This window comes from Podarcis bocagei (assembly GCF_964188305.1).
Source record: "Podarcis bocagei genome assembly, chromosome: 6".
Taxonomy (NCBI): domain Eukaryota; kingdom Metazoa; phylum Chordata; class Lepidosauria; order Squamata; family Lacertidae; genus Podarcis; species Podarcis bocagei.
This window is the reverse complement of record NC_138130.1, coordinates 53,387,210-53,402,158: the sequence shown is the minus strand read 5'-3', so window position 1 is coordinate 53,402,158 and position 14,949 is coordinate 53,387,210. Positions and strand designations below refer to the sequence as shown.

General features: G+C 41.8%; 1 protein-coding gene across 2 annotated transcripts in view; it reads left to right on the top strand.

Annotated features, from left to right (window-relative positions):
• TTC3 (tetratricopeptide repeat domain 3) overlaps nt 1-13,910 on the top strand; it is a 61,355-nt gene extending 47,445 nt beyond the window's left edge. For both annotated transcript variants that reach the window (XM_081198742.1, XM_081198741.1), the window contains exons 39-47: nt 113-209; nt 1,293-1,393; nt 5,010-5,097; nt 5,416-5,520; nt 6,618-7,054; nt 7,979-8,096; nt 8,618-8,854; nt 10,518-10,604; nt 12,210-13,910. In XM_081198742.1, coding sequence (XP_081054868.1) covers nt 113-209; nt 1,293-1,393; nt 5,010-5,097; nt 5,416-5,520; nt 6,618-7,054; nt 7,979-8,096; nt 8,618-8,854; nt 10,518-10,604; nt 12,210-12,317 — 1,378 coding nt within the window. In that variant the 3' untranslated portion in view covers nt 12,318-13,910. The remainder of the gene's footprint in view (nt 1-112; nt 210-1,292; nt 1,394-5,009; nt 5,098-5,415; nt 5,521-6,617; nt 7,055-7,978; nt 8,097-8,617; nt 8,855-10,517; nt 10,605-12,209) is intronic.
• The last annotated feature ends 1,039 nt before the right edge of the window (nt 13,911-14,949 follow it).

Genomic DNA, 14,949 nt, shown 5'->3' with positions numbered 1-14,949 from the left:
ATATGACTAACTTCAGTTCAGTGAGTTAAAAGTTAGTTGAATATAGTGCATTGTGTTTAATTGAAATCTCTGTATAAAAATAAATAAGTAACCTTCTGAATTTACTCCCTAGTAATAAATTTGAAAATGAAAAAGTAAAAAGGGAGGAGCTTATAAAGAAAAGACGGGAGGACCACCAGGAGTGTGTTGCACGAGCTATCGCAGCTGAGGTAAAAATGTGCTGGGTTGCAACCTTGCTTTCTTGTACTTCCCACAAATTCCTGCCCACTTTCGATCACCATTAGAAGATTGCTGTAACGCTTCATGCTTGCCTAGAAATTTCCCACTTAAAGAACTACCGTATTATTCCATGTATTGGACGAGGTCTTTTTTGTTTACTAAAATAACATGTAAAAAAACTGGGGTAGTCCAATACACGGATAGTGGCATTGGTGGTTGGCGGGAGCGCAGCTTCTCCTGATGCTGCTGCGCAAGGGAAACACTCCCTGGATAGTTTCCTGCGTACAGCAGCATTGGGGGAAGTTGCCCTCCTGCCAACTGGCTGGCTGTGGGAGCACAATTTCCCCTGATGCCTCTGTGCACAGGAAACGATCTAGGGAGTGTTTCCTGGCTGCAGCTGCATGGGGAGGGGGGGGAGGCTCAACAACTTTGGGCCATCTCCCCTCATTTTCTTAAAATTCAGTCCCCCAAAATAGGGGGGTGTCTTATACATGGAGGCGTCTTATAGATGTAAAAGTACGGTAATACTGTGACTGTTCTGAAAGACTCCAGTTTTGCTGTATAACCAGTGGTGCTCAGAATTTTGCACGTGGGCAATAGTGTTTTGTATTCCCCACTGTAGTGTTTCTGCCACGTACCTAGAAGTGACTGGTTTTGTTTTTTTTAAGGATAACAATATAATTGCCTTCAAATATTTCGTGTCCCTTTTATGATTTTTAATTTCTTCCTTTTTGCTGTTTTATTGGCTTGCCGCAATAAATTCCATGACCTCAATATTATCTGGATTCATTCGTATCATTGCTAATCGTATTAGGCTGCCAGATGAATAGGATGCCTTTGCAGTCAAATAAATGAATTTTAAACTCAGAGCATAAGATTGTTTTTAATGTTGAGGAACATAACAATAACCTAGTAGGAAGGACACAGCCAGTAGCTGGGACAGTGAAGCTACCCCATTAAACATGACAGTATTTCAGGCAGGTGAATGAATGGAAATGTTTAGAATTGGTTATACCAGAAGTAATGTCCCATTAGATTTTTTAAATCTAAACTCAGTTAATTTTATTTTTTAGGTTTCTGTGCTTGAAAACTGGAAAGACACCGAATTATATAAATTAGGCAAAATAGCAACAGATGCGGAAACTTATCTTAAGTATCTGAAGTTCATGACAAGGTATGGCTTTGAATATGAGTATACCACAAATGAAGCATTTAAATAAGATTGCTTGAAAGTTCTCTCAGAAGTACCATCAGTACTTCATCTTTTCTTTCACTAAAACGAGTACAGTGAAACCTCGGGTTGTGAACATGATCTGTGTGGGAGGCACGTTTGCAACCCACAGTGCTACGTCTGCGCACGCGCGGGTTGCGATTTGGCGCTTCTGTGCATGCGCAAAGCACAATTTAGCCGTTTTGTACATGCGCGAGCGCTGAAACCTAAAAATAACCCATTGCGGTACTTCTGGGTTCGGCGCAGTGCGCAACCCGAAATCGCGTAACCTGAAGCGCCTGTAACCCAAAGTACCATGTATTGTGTAAAAAAGTAACGTATTGAACTTTTTGGGTTCTATGTTGGGACCATATTTGACTTTGATCCACTATATTGGTACATATTATATTAGTTCACCCAATCCTACATATGATAATGGGAGTTTCTGGAGAAGAAAGACAAAGTTCCAGTAACCCAAGTTACAAGGAAATGATATAAAAATAAGGATTCTTTAAATACAGGCTATACATGTAAGCTTATGTATTTTTGGAAAATTACAAATAAATTCTCCAAGCACCAGCCATTGAATAAAAATAGCTAAGTTCTCCAAACAATAGAGATAAAATAATTGATATGATCTCCAGGATTATATATTGCTTTGTGCTTCTTCAGAATCAAATTGGATTCTCATATATATATATATATGGAGTAGTTACAGCTTGAAGAATTCACGTTGTGTATTGTACACTATACAGTTTTATGGACAGTTAATGTTTAAATAATAATAATATCATTCCCACTTGGGACCCTGTGACTTTGTCTTTCAGTACTTATATTTGGAGACCCCCTCTGTGTTTTGCTATCGTCTAGAGAAAGCCATTCTTTGAAGCCTCTGGTTAAAAGACTGGAGAAAAACTGGAGGACACATACCGTATTTTTCGGACCATTGGACGCACATTTTTTCATTTAAAAACTAATGGGGAAAGTCTGTGCGTCCTGTGGAGCGAATGTGTGTTCCTGGGACTTCCCCCTCCAGCCCCTCCAAGCTCAGGTTGCAGCGGAGAGGCTGCGTAGGTGGCTGGGGAAACCCCGGGCTTCCCCATTCAGCCCGACAAGCAGCTGAGAGGCTGCGTGGGCGGCTGGGGGAAGCCCTGGGATTCCCCATTCAGTGCTACGAGCTCAGGGCGGTCAGCGCGCAGCGGAGAGGCTGCTTGCAACTTGCCCTCCGTCCTGTGAGCCGCTCTAGGAGGCTGGCTGGGGAAGCCCTTTACAATGAGCAGGAAGATTTGGACATCCCCTTCCGCCCCTCCCCCAGGTTATTGTGCCGGTAATTCCCAGCATTTCCTCCTTTTGCTCCGGCTCCACGAGGCAAGGCAGCTGCACTCCACAGACATCCAGAAATATAAGATCTCCCTCTCTCTTCCTTCTTTCCCTCCCTCCCTCCCTCTTCCACCTTAAATAAAATATTGGGGGGCAGTAAAGCCCCACCTCATATACAACAATTCAGCCCTTCTCAACCTGTGGGTCCCCAGATGTGAACGCCTCTAGGCAGCAAGGCCAGAGCTCAGGGAAGATGGGAGTTGAGGGATGATAGGAGTTGTAGTCCAACAACATCCGGGGACCCACAGGCTGAGCTCTCCCCCTTCCTTCCTTCCTTCCTTCCCTCCCTCCCTCCCTCCCTCTTCCAACTTAAAAATATTGGGGGGGGGCAGTTAAGCGCCCAATAGTAAACATTGGAGATATTGTACTGACAGTTCCTTACCACTGTATTTTCTTGCAGAAAACCTCCCCCATTCTGATAAGGATGATAAAACAAAAAAGACTAGCATATAAGATTCCTTTTAAACTAGAGGTAGTAAAATATGCTAAGGAGCATGGAAACAGAGCAGCAGAGAGACATTTTGGACCACCTCCAACTGAAAAAATGATAAGACAGTGGAGGAAACAGGAGGATCAGCTGCAAAAAGCAGATAAATGCAAGCACACCTTTCGTGGACATGCTACAAAGTGGCCACAGATGGACATTGCCATGAAAGAATGGATCACAAAACAGCGGAATAAAGGCTTCACAGTCTCTACAAAAATGATAATATATGAAGCCAAACGCATTGCTTTAGAGAAAGGCATTCACGATTTTACTGGCTCACCATCATGGTGCTACAGATTTATGAAGTGATGTGGCCTTGCTATGCGCACTAAAACTAGAACTGCACAAAAAATGCCAGAAGAATATGAATCTAAGATTCTGTCTTTTCATAAATTTGTGATTGATGCTAGGAAGAGAAATGGATTTGAAATTGGCCAGATTGGGAATATGGATGAAGTCCCTCTAACCTTTGATGTGCCATCTAATAGGACTGTTGATCTGAAAGGTGCCAAAACTATCGCCGTGAAAACCTCTGGACATGAGAAAACCCATTACACTGTTGTGTTGTCTTGCTGTGCAGATGGCACCAAATTGCCACCCATGTTAATTTTCAAAAGGAAAACATTTCCAAAAGAAGTGATTCCACGAGGAGTTGTTGTACATGTTCATGAGAAAGGATGGATGGACGAAAATGGAATGAGAGTATGGGTTGAAAAAGTGTGGTCCAAACGTCCTGGAGGGCTTTTGAAAAAACCTGCCTTATTAGTACTTGACCAGTTTAGAGCACATATTAGCAAAACTACAAAAAAGTGCTTTAAAGAAGTGAAGACTCATCTAGCTGTAATTCCTGGAGGTCTTACCAGCCAGTTGTAACCTCTCGATGTTTCCATCAACAAGCCATTTAAGATCTTTATGCGAGAAGAGTGGAACAAATGGATGGCTGCTGGTAATCATGATCTAACACCCACTGGACGAATGAAGAGGCCCACTATCACTCAAGTTTGTGAATGGGTGAAAACATGGCACTCGGTGAAGGAGGAAATCGTTGTCCGGTCATTCAAAAAATGTGGCATTAGCAATGCTTTGGATGGTAACGAAGATGGTATTTTACATGAAACTAGCGAAGAAAGTGATGTCAGTGATTGTGAGCAACTGAGCTCCACAAATTCTGACTCTAGCAATGATGAGTTCTTGGGGTTCACAGAAGACTAGAAGAGTACTCAAACTTTAAAGTCTCTCTTCATTTGTTAATGACAGTGATGATGGTTCTTAATGCCATTGTTGACTGCTGTTCACTTTACATGGCTGTAATATGATTCTGATATACTGGTTGTTTATTAAATACAGTAGTTTATACAACATTTGATTCAGAATATTTTTTACTTGTTTTCCTCCTCTAAAAACTAGGTGCGTCCTTTGCTCCGGTGCGTCCAATGGTGCGAAAAATACGGTACTTTAAAATGTTACAAATACTAGTACTTCAGATGAGTGTGGGTTACAGTGTTCACTCCAGGTGCTGGAATATATATCTGGAATATCGACTACTGCTGTCCAGGCTAGACAGTAAAAATCAAATCGTTTCTCTGGATTAAAACATTAGAATGTCATTTTGGGGTAGCATTATTTTTCTTGAAAGTCCTTCTTAATCTCAAACTATCACCATGGCATAGAACTAACTAAAATTTTGTGTCTCTCTCTCCCCCCCCCCCCCAGCCACTCTTCAGTACCCCAGTTGAAGTTACAAATTAATTCTTGGGAATCCTTTATTTCTAATACCAAAGACGAAATTAGGAAAGCAGAGGTATGTCTATTATATTAATTATTGTAAAGATACAGGTTTTAATAGCTTTCTCTTTTCAATTGAAGTGAATTAACTTCTTTTGCAGATTTCTGTATACAGAATAATATGTATCAATTTCTCCCTAGTAAGGACTTTATAACTTTTTTTCCTTTTTAAAAATGTGTCCTATTTACATAAGAATATAGAAGAGGTCAAACTAGTGTTTCTGTAGAATCCTATCAGAAGCCACTGGAAGTTTAGCTGAGCGGTAAGAAGAGTTGCTTAGCTAGGGAAACATTACTGCTCACTTCGAATATCTCCCCTCTGTTCTTTTTGCAGAGGCAGTTTGACGAGAGAATTTACATGGTGAAAAATGGTGCCTTTCTGGATGGTATCTCCAAAGTGGAAATTGCAGAACTTCAACCTCCGAGTGTCCTCTCATCCGTAAGTCTTTGTTAACTGTTTTGTGTCGAAAGCCAGTGCACCGTGAAATTCACATTATAGATTGGATGCATCTAAAATATGAAGTAACATTATATCTAGCTCACATATTGAAAAATACGTTGTAGCACCTCCATCTTGCTCATGCGAGCTTTCCAGTGCATTGATGTGTACCAAAACAATTCATGTGGCGAGGGGTGGAGGAGACACAGTGCCACATCCCAGTGGCTTCCCGAAGTTGCATTTCCTGGGGTGAGGTGCAGCCTCAAAGATCCGGTTTCTTGAGACCCCAACACTATTTGGAAGAGCAGAGGGTGATGAAGAGAGTCGAGAAGCCCCTTCCCATCTTCCTCCTTTCAGATCTTCAGCCTACCTGCCACAGTTCAGCAGCACCTTCATTGAAGAGCCCGGGGATGTTGAAGTAGGAAAAGGGTTATGGTGGTGATTCATTCTGAAGGGAGTGAAAGGCACTCTGACAGAAAATCTCAAGGCAGTGCTCTGCTTATAATTTTGGTGCCTATGGGATAATGTGACAAGAGCAGATTGCACCTTTAAAATCTTACTTTTCCAAAAACCCAATGGTGTTGCAGTGCCCACCTGGGTAAAGCAGATGAAGCTGAAACTGTATCTTTTTGTCTTAATTTTTAATGGGCAATTTGATTGTGAAGACTTTATAGGGAAATTTTTAATGTTTGATGTTTTATTATGTTTTTATATCTGTTGGAAGCTGCCCAGAATGGCTGGGGCAAAAATAATACAGTGGTACCTTGGTTTTTGAACGTCTCAGAAGTCGAACGTTTTGGTTTTCTAACGCCAAAAACCCAGAAGTGAATGCTTCCATTTTCGAATGCACCTCGGAAGTCAAACGGCTTCCGCTGAGTATCTCAATTTTCTCGATTAAATTTGCAGACTGCCCTTTGTGCCTCGGTTTTCGAACGTTTTGGAAGTCGGAACGGTCTTCTGTAATGGATTACATTCGAAAACCGAGGTACCACTGTAATAATAATAATAAAGCCACCCTGGAAGTAGCAGAAGCTTGAATTCTTTAGAATGCTTGAAAATATTCCTCGCCTTATTTGGGCTGTTCTTTTTCCCCTCAGGTAACACATGAGAGGCCTCCTATTAATGATCCAGCCATTGTAATGTATTCAGCTAAAGCTCCGCACCTGCCCTCTAATTTGTTTGCTACCTTTTCAAGTTCTGACGATGATAATCCTCTGCACTCCATAGTTAACAAGCATATGGGAAATAAAATATCCCAGAAAGATTCTAAGTACTCTCTTGCAAATAAAGGCTTGGAAGAAGTGCCTCCTGACTGCAGAGATATGGCACTTTCTGATTACATATGCCTACCCCAGTCACCAGGAATCTCTAGAAGATCTATCCAGGACACCCAGCTGCAACACAGCAGCCAAGAAGAACCAGCAGCAGCAGCTGCAGGGCTGGACCATGCTAATGCTATAAGTAGGCCAGCGCTGCCACAACTATATGAAGACGTCATTGATCAACTCATAATTATATTTCCTCACCTTACAAGGTATTTCCCATTGGTTAAACCAATTCCTCACAGTTCTGCTGGAGACTACCTCTTGGTGTATGTTTTTTCCCTTCCTAGTTCAAGCTGCTACCTTGTCCCTGCTGTTCAATGTTGTAATCCTGGCACATAACCATCTAAAAAGATAACGTGGCAGAGCAATGCACATTTGCTTGCTTCTGACTGCACTTTTTCTAGGTTAAACAAGAGCTTGTAGAAAAATGGCAGCTGCCCTTCTTGCCATTAGCATGAGCACTATCTGACAACAGCAGACACACCTGTTCTTTGTGGTCTTTCATCATGGTCTTTGTCTTGATACAGGCAAACTCCAGACTTGGCAGCAGTGCCTTATCATCCATATAGCTATGCATTGGCATCAACAGAAGAGTAGTCCCCAGTTATTTTTACTTTGCTTTCCACTGGTTGGTGTAAGTTGAGCAGAGTCTTGCTTCAGGATACTGATAAGATTCAGTTTCTCAATGACCCTATTGCTCAAATATTTTCAGTCCTATAGGGCTTGATGCTGACCATTTGTTGTGTTGAGTGTTTTGCCTGCATACATTTTCCTGAAGCACTTTTAAGGAAATTAAGTGCTCTTCCAAAATGCCATTTGACTGTATAGTAACCTTTTGAACTTGTAGTGGAACCCTGACCGTCTATTTCCTAAACACTGCCAGGTTGTTTTTGGATAGAGATGAATTGATAGCTGGATATTCGCTCCATATTTGTAAAAGAATATGTTGTTAGGGAGTCAGATATTCGAGTCAGATATTCCAGGGGGCTAACATGCACCTAAGCTCTCTGAAAGCCATCCAGAGATCTATGTTGTTAGCTGACCAGTATAGATATCGGGGGGGAGGCTGTTTGTGACATCGCTGTGTATTCACACTGCTAACAAATGTATAACTTTTCTTCCTCCTGCTGCAGATCAGATATTGGAAATTTCATCGAAGAAGTCCAAGTCAAGAATAGAAACAAATGGAGCACAGCTGAACTCCTAAACAGGGTAACAGAATCTATTTTGGATCATCCAAGCAAGAAAAAGGTAAGTTGCCAGAAATGTTTGAAATGCTGAAAACACAAATTATGGTAATATATATATATAATGTGTGTGTCAGGGCATGGGGTCTCTGTGGTACAAGTTAGTTCAGGTTCCTGCTCTTTGTCTAGGTTACGAAATAGAGGAGCTGCATCTATGGAAGTCCTTGCCTTGGCCTGATCCACAGCCAGGTCAGATTGGAGAACCAGTTTTGGCCAAAGCGACCACAGCCAGATATCGGATCAGTAGCAGTTCGAGGGTGGAGACCAGGGGTGTGAGTTGCAAATGGTCTGCTAGGATGGGAGAACTGAGTATAGGGCTGTAGGAAGCTGCCTTATACAGTTGTTCAGTCTAGCTCAGTATTGAAAACACCGATTGGCAGCTGCTGCCTAGGATTTCATCCAAGGCCTCTCCACCAACTACCTGGAGATGCTGGGACTTTTTCCATGTGAAGCATGAGCTCGATCACTGAGCTACAACCCTGGTATTTTCTTAAGATATTACCAGATTTCATTATCTCTCTTTAGGTTCTCCCTTCTTCGGGGAAAATAGAAGCGGCATCTTCCACCACTTCTGGAGGGAGCAGAAATCAGACTCAAAAATTGCTGAAGGCGCCAGGACGAAGCGTGTCTAACCTCTCCAAGTCAAAACTTGCTAAGGAAAAAACAAAGAAGACGACTCTCCCACCTCCATCAAGTCACACGCCTTGGAAGACTGTTGGAGAAACATCAAAATCAAAGTGGAAGAAATCAAGTGATGCCTCTGTAGGTCTTTGTATCATTGTCAATGTTAACCGTAAAAACAATGAATAATTTTATATGCGTAGTTAGGCAGCATTTGCTTTTAACTAGGTTGTATCCATTGCTGCTGTTCTCCTTGTGCAGCAGACTTCTTCTTGTGCAACAGAATGTTCTCCTTTCCACCGACAGATCTTCAAAATCTGGGGGATTCAGTTTTTGGGAGCAAGATGGGAGAGGAGGTGAAGGGGAAGTTCTGCTGCCTGGAGTGGAACTCTGTTCATGTAGCATTGAATAGAACCCTCTGGTCCCGCCCCGCCCCCATCTCTAGCATAGCATAGGTTTAAAAGCAAGCATTTAGCCTTTAACTTTGTAGAAGACACTTGAGAAGTGCCAGAGAGAGTGAGTTGGTAAAAAGATCTATTTTCTTGAAAATCCAAAAACTTTTCTTCTCTCCCAAATATGGTACCCTTGGCTTTTAGAATGCTGAAATTAAACCTTCCTCAAAAGGTACATAGAAATCTTCTCATGTCCTGAGCTCTCAGGGAAAACCTTTTGGCATGTTAGCTCCTCGTCAATCTTAAATTATTTTGTAAACTTCCTGTTTGGCGGCTGAATCCAACGCTGCAGTTCTGCTGGTGTAAGGGACTTTGCCCTGCATGCCCTCAGAATCAGTTCTGGAGGGTTGGGAGGACCCACAAGAGCAGATTTTTTTTGTGGGGGGGGCACTCAGGGAGAGGAAATGGAAGTTTCATTGTGCCAGCTTAAGTCCACTGACACAGCATTGGAATCAACCCTCAAAGATTATCATTATCCCAAATGACTTGCTTCACAAATGGAAGTTCATTTTAAAATGTCAGCAATGAATTGTCAGGGGTCAGCAAACCTTTTCACCACTGTCCCTCAGACCTTGTGGGGGGCCGGACTATTTTTTTTTTTGGGGGGGGGGACGTATTCCTCTGCCCCGCAAATAACCCAGAGATGCATTTTAAATAAAAGGACACATTCTACTCATGTAAAAACACACTGATTCCTGGACCACCTGCAGCCGGATTTAGAAGGCAATTGGGCCGGATCTGGCCCCCGAGCCTTAGTTTGCCTACCCATGAATTGGATCCAAAGGTGCCCTTCTGTGAACAAAAGGATAATTTTTTTATTGAAAGGCGCTTGGATCCAGTAGAAGCTTCTCACCAGAGAATTTCTAACTGGAGTAGATTTTCAGGTAGTTGCTGGGGAGTCAAGTGCACCCTGTTGCTAAACAGGAATTTGCTCACAGAACTTGGGATCTAGTTATACATCCAACTTCTTGACTCTTAAACAGGCTGGTTTTTTGTGTTCTCTTCCCAAATTAAGGTCGGAGACAGCCTGTGTCTGTAAAGTGGTTCAAAATGATTATATCTGAATAGTAAATGTAAGCTGCTAAACTGGCCAGTTTGGAACCTATCATATGCTGAGTCAAATAATTGTTCTGTCTCTCCCCCCCCCTCCCCCCCAATATTTGGTGCTCTTTCTGACAGCAGTTCTTTGGGGTCTGGGACAGAAACCTTCATTCTTCCACCTTTAAGAGGAGATCCTTGGGACTTGCAAGGCACATGTTCTGGCTATGGGAATTAGTCATTCTCTGTGCAGTAGGGAAACAGTAGCTTTGTAACTAGTTTTGAAATTATTATAAATGCATTTGTTTCTATAGGATAATGATCCCTGTGTAATATGTCACGATGAACTAACTACCGAAATGTTGCATGTGCTAGACTGTGGACACAGATTTCACAAAGTGGTAAGTGGAACCATAAATCCAGCAAGGTAACTTGTGTTAGTTCTGTTGCTCGTGTCTTTGTAAATTTGTAGATTGCCCTCCAAAGGCTGCACACACAGGCACTCCTACCATTTTGTCTAAATAAGTGTGTTTGCTGTGGTGTAAACCACTGAGCCTAGGGCTTGCCGATCAGAAGGTCGGCGGTTCGATTCCCTTGCAACAGGGTGAGCTCCCATTGCTTGGTCCCTGCTCCTGCCCACCTAGCAGTTCGAAAGCACGCCAAAGTGTAAGTAGATAAATAGGTACCGCTCCAGCAGGAAGGTAAACGGCATTGCCGTGCGCTGCTCTAGTTTCGCCAGAAGCGGCTCAGTCATGCTGGCCACATGACCCGGAAGCTGTACACTGGCTCCCTCGGCCAATAAAGCGAGATGAGCGCCGCAAACCCAGAGTCATTTGTGACTGGACTTGACTGTCAGGGGTCCTTTACCTTTTTATGGATGTCTATGGCTGCTGCTTGCTATTGGAAGGATTGTATTATGGGCATTGGCTCTTAGTTGGCCAAAATTCTGGGATTACATTTCAGAAAAGAAAGGTTTTACTTTGGAATTTACTTTTCAGTGACTGAAAATCCCAGTCCTAGAGCATGTAAATAGGAATACCAAGTTCACATTGAGGCCGTGAAGCTCAAGCCATCCTGAGTCCTGGATATGCTAGAGAAGCAACACCTCTATAAGATACACTTGTGGTTGGAGTGGCATGTGTTCAAAACACCATACTTTCAGGGGATTGAAATGGGCCACTCATGTAACTTTTTGCTACTTTATGTATCTGTTTCTCAACATACAGAAACTTACAATCACGTGAACATGTCCGTGAAGCGCCACAATATGGCTTAGGACAAAATGCTTTAGAAATTAAGAATTGCCCAGGTTGCCTATTCAGTACATTAAGACTGTCTACAACTACTAGTAACATTATTAGTAGTATTAATAGCAATTGCTATGCTGATTTGCAAGCACTTTGAGTGGTTTGATTGCAACATTCTTAAATATCAGCAATAGAGAAGGTAAATATTTTAGTTGAAATCGCATGTTCCAATTTTTTTTAATTTGCTGTTGCAGTTGGTGGGCTTTGGTGTATACCTTTAGTAGAAAACTTTAATAGAGCCGTCTTTAATATTGTCTGACAATAAGTGGGAGCTTTCATTAGAATTCCGAGTTGCCTTCCGCTTCCAACATTTACAGAAAGACTAATGTGTAAATGTCATACATTGATGTAATCTGCCGAAAAGCCAATGATCAGTATTGAATTCTTTAATTAGTTGACAGCCCTTCTAATTAAATTGTCAGCCTTTTAGCATAGGTCGTTCACTAGTGATTATTAGAAAATGTTTGAATTCAAAGCCTAGTTGCAGAAGTTTGGATTTAACTGAAGTCAGGTCTTTTTTATATGCACCATAATGTTTCAAAGTTACGCTTAAGGTGCTACCACTTGTCTTCCTTTCATAGCATGAATCTAGAGTGCTCAGAACTGTAGAAAAATGTCATTTAAAAAAAATGTTGCCCAACCCCCATAGCCCTACTTTTTAAATGAAAGGTTTCTGAATTCTTGCTTTTTTTCATACAGTGTATTGGTCCATGGATTAAGGAGCACAGCACATGCCCAACCTGTCGTCGTCATGTTTTGTTACCTGAAGATTATCCTGAGCTTCCTGGCCGAAACAGAACGACTTAGATGCTACATACAGATTAGCAAGAATATGTGATTCACATCATACAGAATCATGATGATAAAGGTGTGGAGTCATCATCAGTTTATAGAGTATTGTATTCCTCTGAAATACTTTTAAGCAATGATGCAGTTAGAAATTCTGCTATTTTATTCAATTGTTTCTATTGTATTGGCATTAGTAATCTGGTTCATAGACATAAGCAATGAATACCTTGGTTGCATTGCAGCAAAACAGAAAGTTAGCAGCCTTCAAAATTTGCCTAACAAATGTTTATCCCCTTAACACATGAATATGTATATTTAAGGAGGAAGTATCTGTTTCTGTTTCTAGCTTCTGTGGATCCAAATGTTGTGACGCTTGTGAATTCAGGAGGCTGGTTAAGAGTGGGCAGTACTGTTCAGCGAATTAAAAGCTTGGTACTGGTTCTAAGAGAGGTTTTTTAAATTTCCGGATGAGAGCAGTAGAACAGCCTGAAAATTCCAGGTGTAGACTCATAAGCACCTTGTTTTTTTAGTATTCAGTGCTTTCAAAAAACAAGTTAGTAATCTGCCCTTCAAAAATAATTCTTGGCTAATATTTGGCTTCAAAGATAAACTAAAATTTGGAATACTGAATCCAGAGAACCATGTTTGAAAGATGCCTAGACATGCTTGTGGAAGAGAAAGCAAACTTGTGTAACGCTTTGAGAGGCTGACCCTGTAACAGTCCTCATCTTCCTGCTTGTGAAAAAGAAAGATCAACTCTGAATTTAGTTTATTTTCTCATACTACATTCTAGCATTTGCAAACCACCTGTGAGTAGGTTTCCTTAAAATTTGCATACAAAGTCCATAATAGTTTCCTTCAAAGTGAGCAAATAAACTAGCTTGTTCGGTTGTTGTAAGGAATTAGCTTTAATTTTTTTTAAAAAAATAAATAGCCACACTTATTTTATATTGGTATAGCCTCACTGTTCTTAATTAGCCACAAATAAATTCATGTGAATATCAACGCTTTTAAAATTAAGGTTGTGTATTAACTATTTTAAATTACATCAGGAACTGTCTTCCCACATTTCCAAATTGAATGTCTGGGTACAAAATATAAAACAATGACTTTGCTCTACTCAACCGCGGAGAAAGCTCCTCATGAAGCAGGAATGCACCATTTTCCTCTCTCCCCTCTTGGCAAATAAACACCAAATTGTTGCAGAAAAGCAACTCTTGTCAAGGAATGCAAGCCCTTGGCCATAGTTTTGGGTTATTTAGATGAATAATGGGCTGCCTTTACTGATAATGAAATATTAAGAGGGATTTGTACTGACAAGATGCTTGTAAGTTGATTGCTGAAAATGCCCTGTAATTTAACAAAAAGGCTGTTTGGGAATTCCAACCCTAGACCATGGATCTCTTTTGTGTCACTCCTTCTGATTCAAAATGTTGCATTTAAATGTTTGATTCATAATTGAAGACCTTCTATACGTTGTCTAGATGCTGAGTATTTGCTCATTTTACCTGCATTCAGAATACAGTACTGAAATAGCCGCATACTTTCAAAGCAAAACTTTGTAATCACATTTATTACAGCCTCTGAACCAATAAAAATGAACAATATCAACTGTGTAGTTGTCTGACAAACCTCTTTTAAGAAAATGGATTTTCATAACTCATAATTAGTTTTGTCGTGGGACGCGGGTGGCGCTGTGGGTAAAACCTCAGCGCCTAGGACTTGCTGATTGCATGGTCGGCGGTTCGAATCCCCGCAGCGGGGTGCGCTCCCGTCGTTCGGTCCCAGCTCCTGCCCACCTAGCAGTTCGAAAGCACCTCCGGGTGCAAGTAGATAAATAGGGACCGCTTACCAGCGGGAAGGTAAACAGCGTTCTGTGTGCTGCGCTGGCTCGCCAGATGCAGCTTGTCACGCTGGCCACGTGACCCGGAAGTGTCTGCGGACAGCGCTGGCTCCCGGCCTCTTAAGTGAGATGGGCGCACAACCCTAGAGTCTGGCAAGACTGGCCCATACGGGCAGGGGTACCTTTACCTTACCTTTAATTAGTTTTGTCACCTTGTTTTGTAATCCTACACTTTCATGTGCATAGGCCAGTGGTTCCTTGCTGCATTCAGATGTGCAGCTATTTGTTGTCTGCATTGCATATAATTGTTCTGTTTTTTGTGTGGCCTGCATTTCTTTGCTCCTTATCCAATAACTTGAGGTAGCTTCAAGGAAATGAGAGTTGAAACTTTTCTTGCGTGGTGTCTGCATTCCTGTCTTTGAGCACTAGGGGGAGCTAAGCCCACCTGAGTCCATTGAAACCTCTCTCAGAAATGCATTTCAGGTAAGACCAACAACTCCTGCTTGCCACTTCTGAAGCCTGGGTTCAGTCCTGCCTTCACTTACGAGGAATTGGGTCACACACTTGGCCTGTCTCTCATGCTCAGCTCTGTTACACTGCCTGCAGTTTGACTGCCTTTTTTGCCCTTGGACAGAGTTTTATCACATAGCTTTTCTACTGAATCCCCCATTAGCTTAGCTGTTGGTTTCAGAGTAGTGTTTTCCTTGGTGTGTACATGGCCCTGTTTAAGTTGCCCTATTCTCTACACAGCGTTACTGTCCCTTTCTACAGTTCTTTTTTTTTAAAGGAAGGAAGGCCCTTTTATTG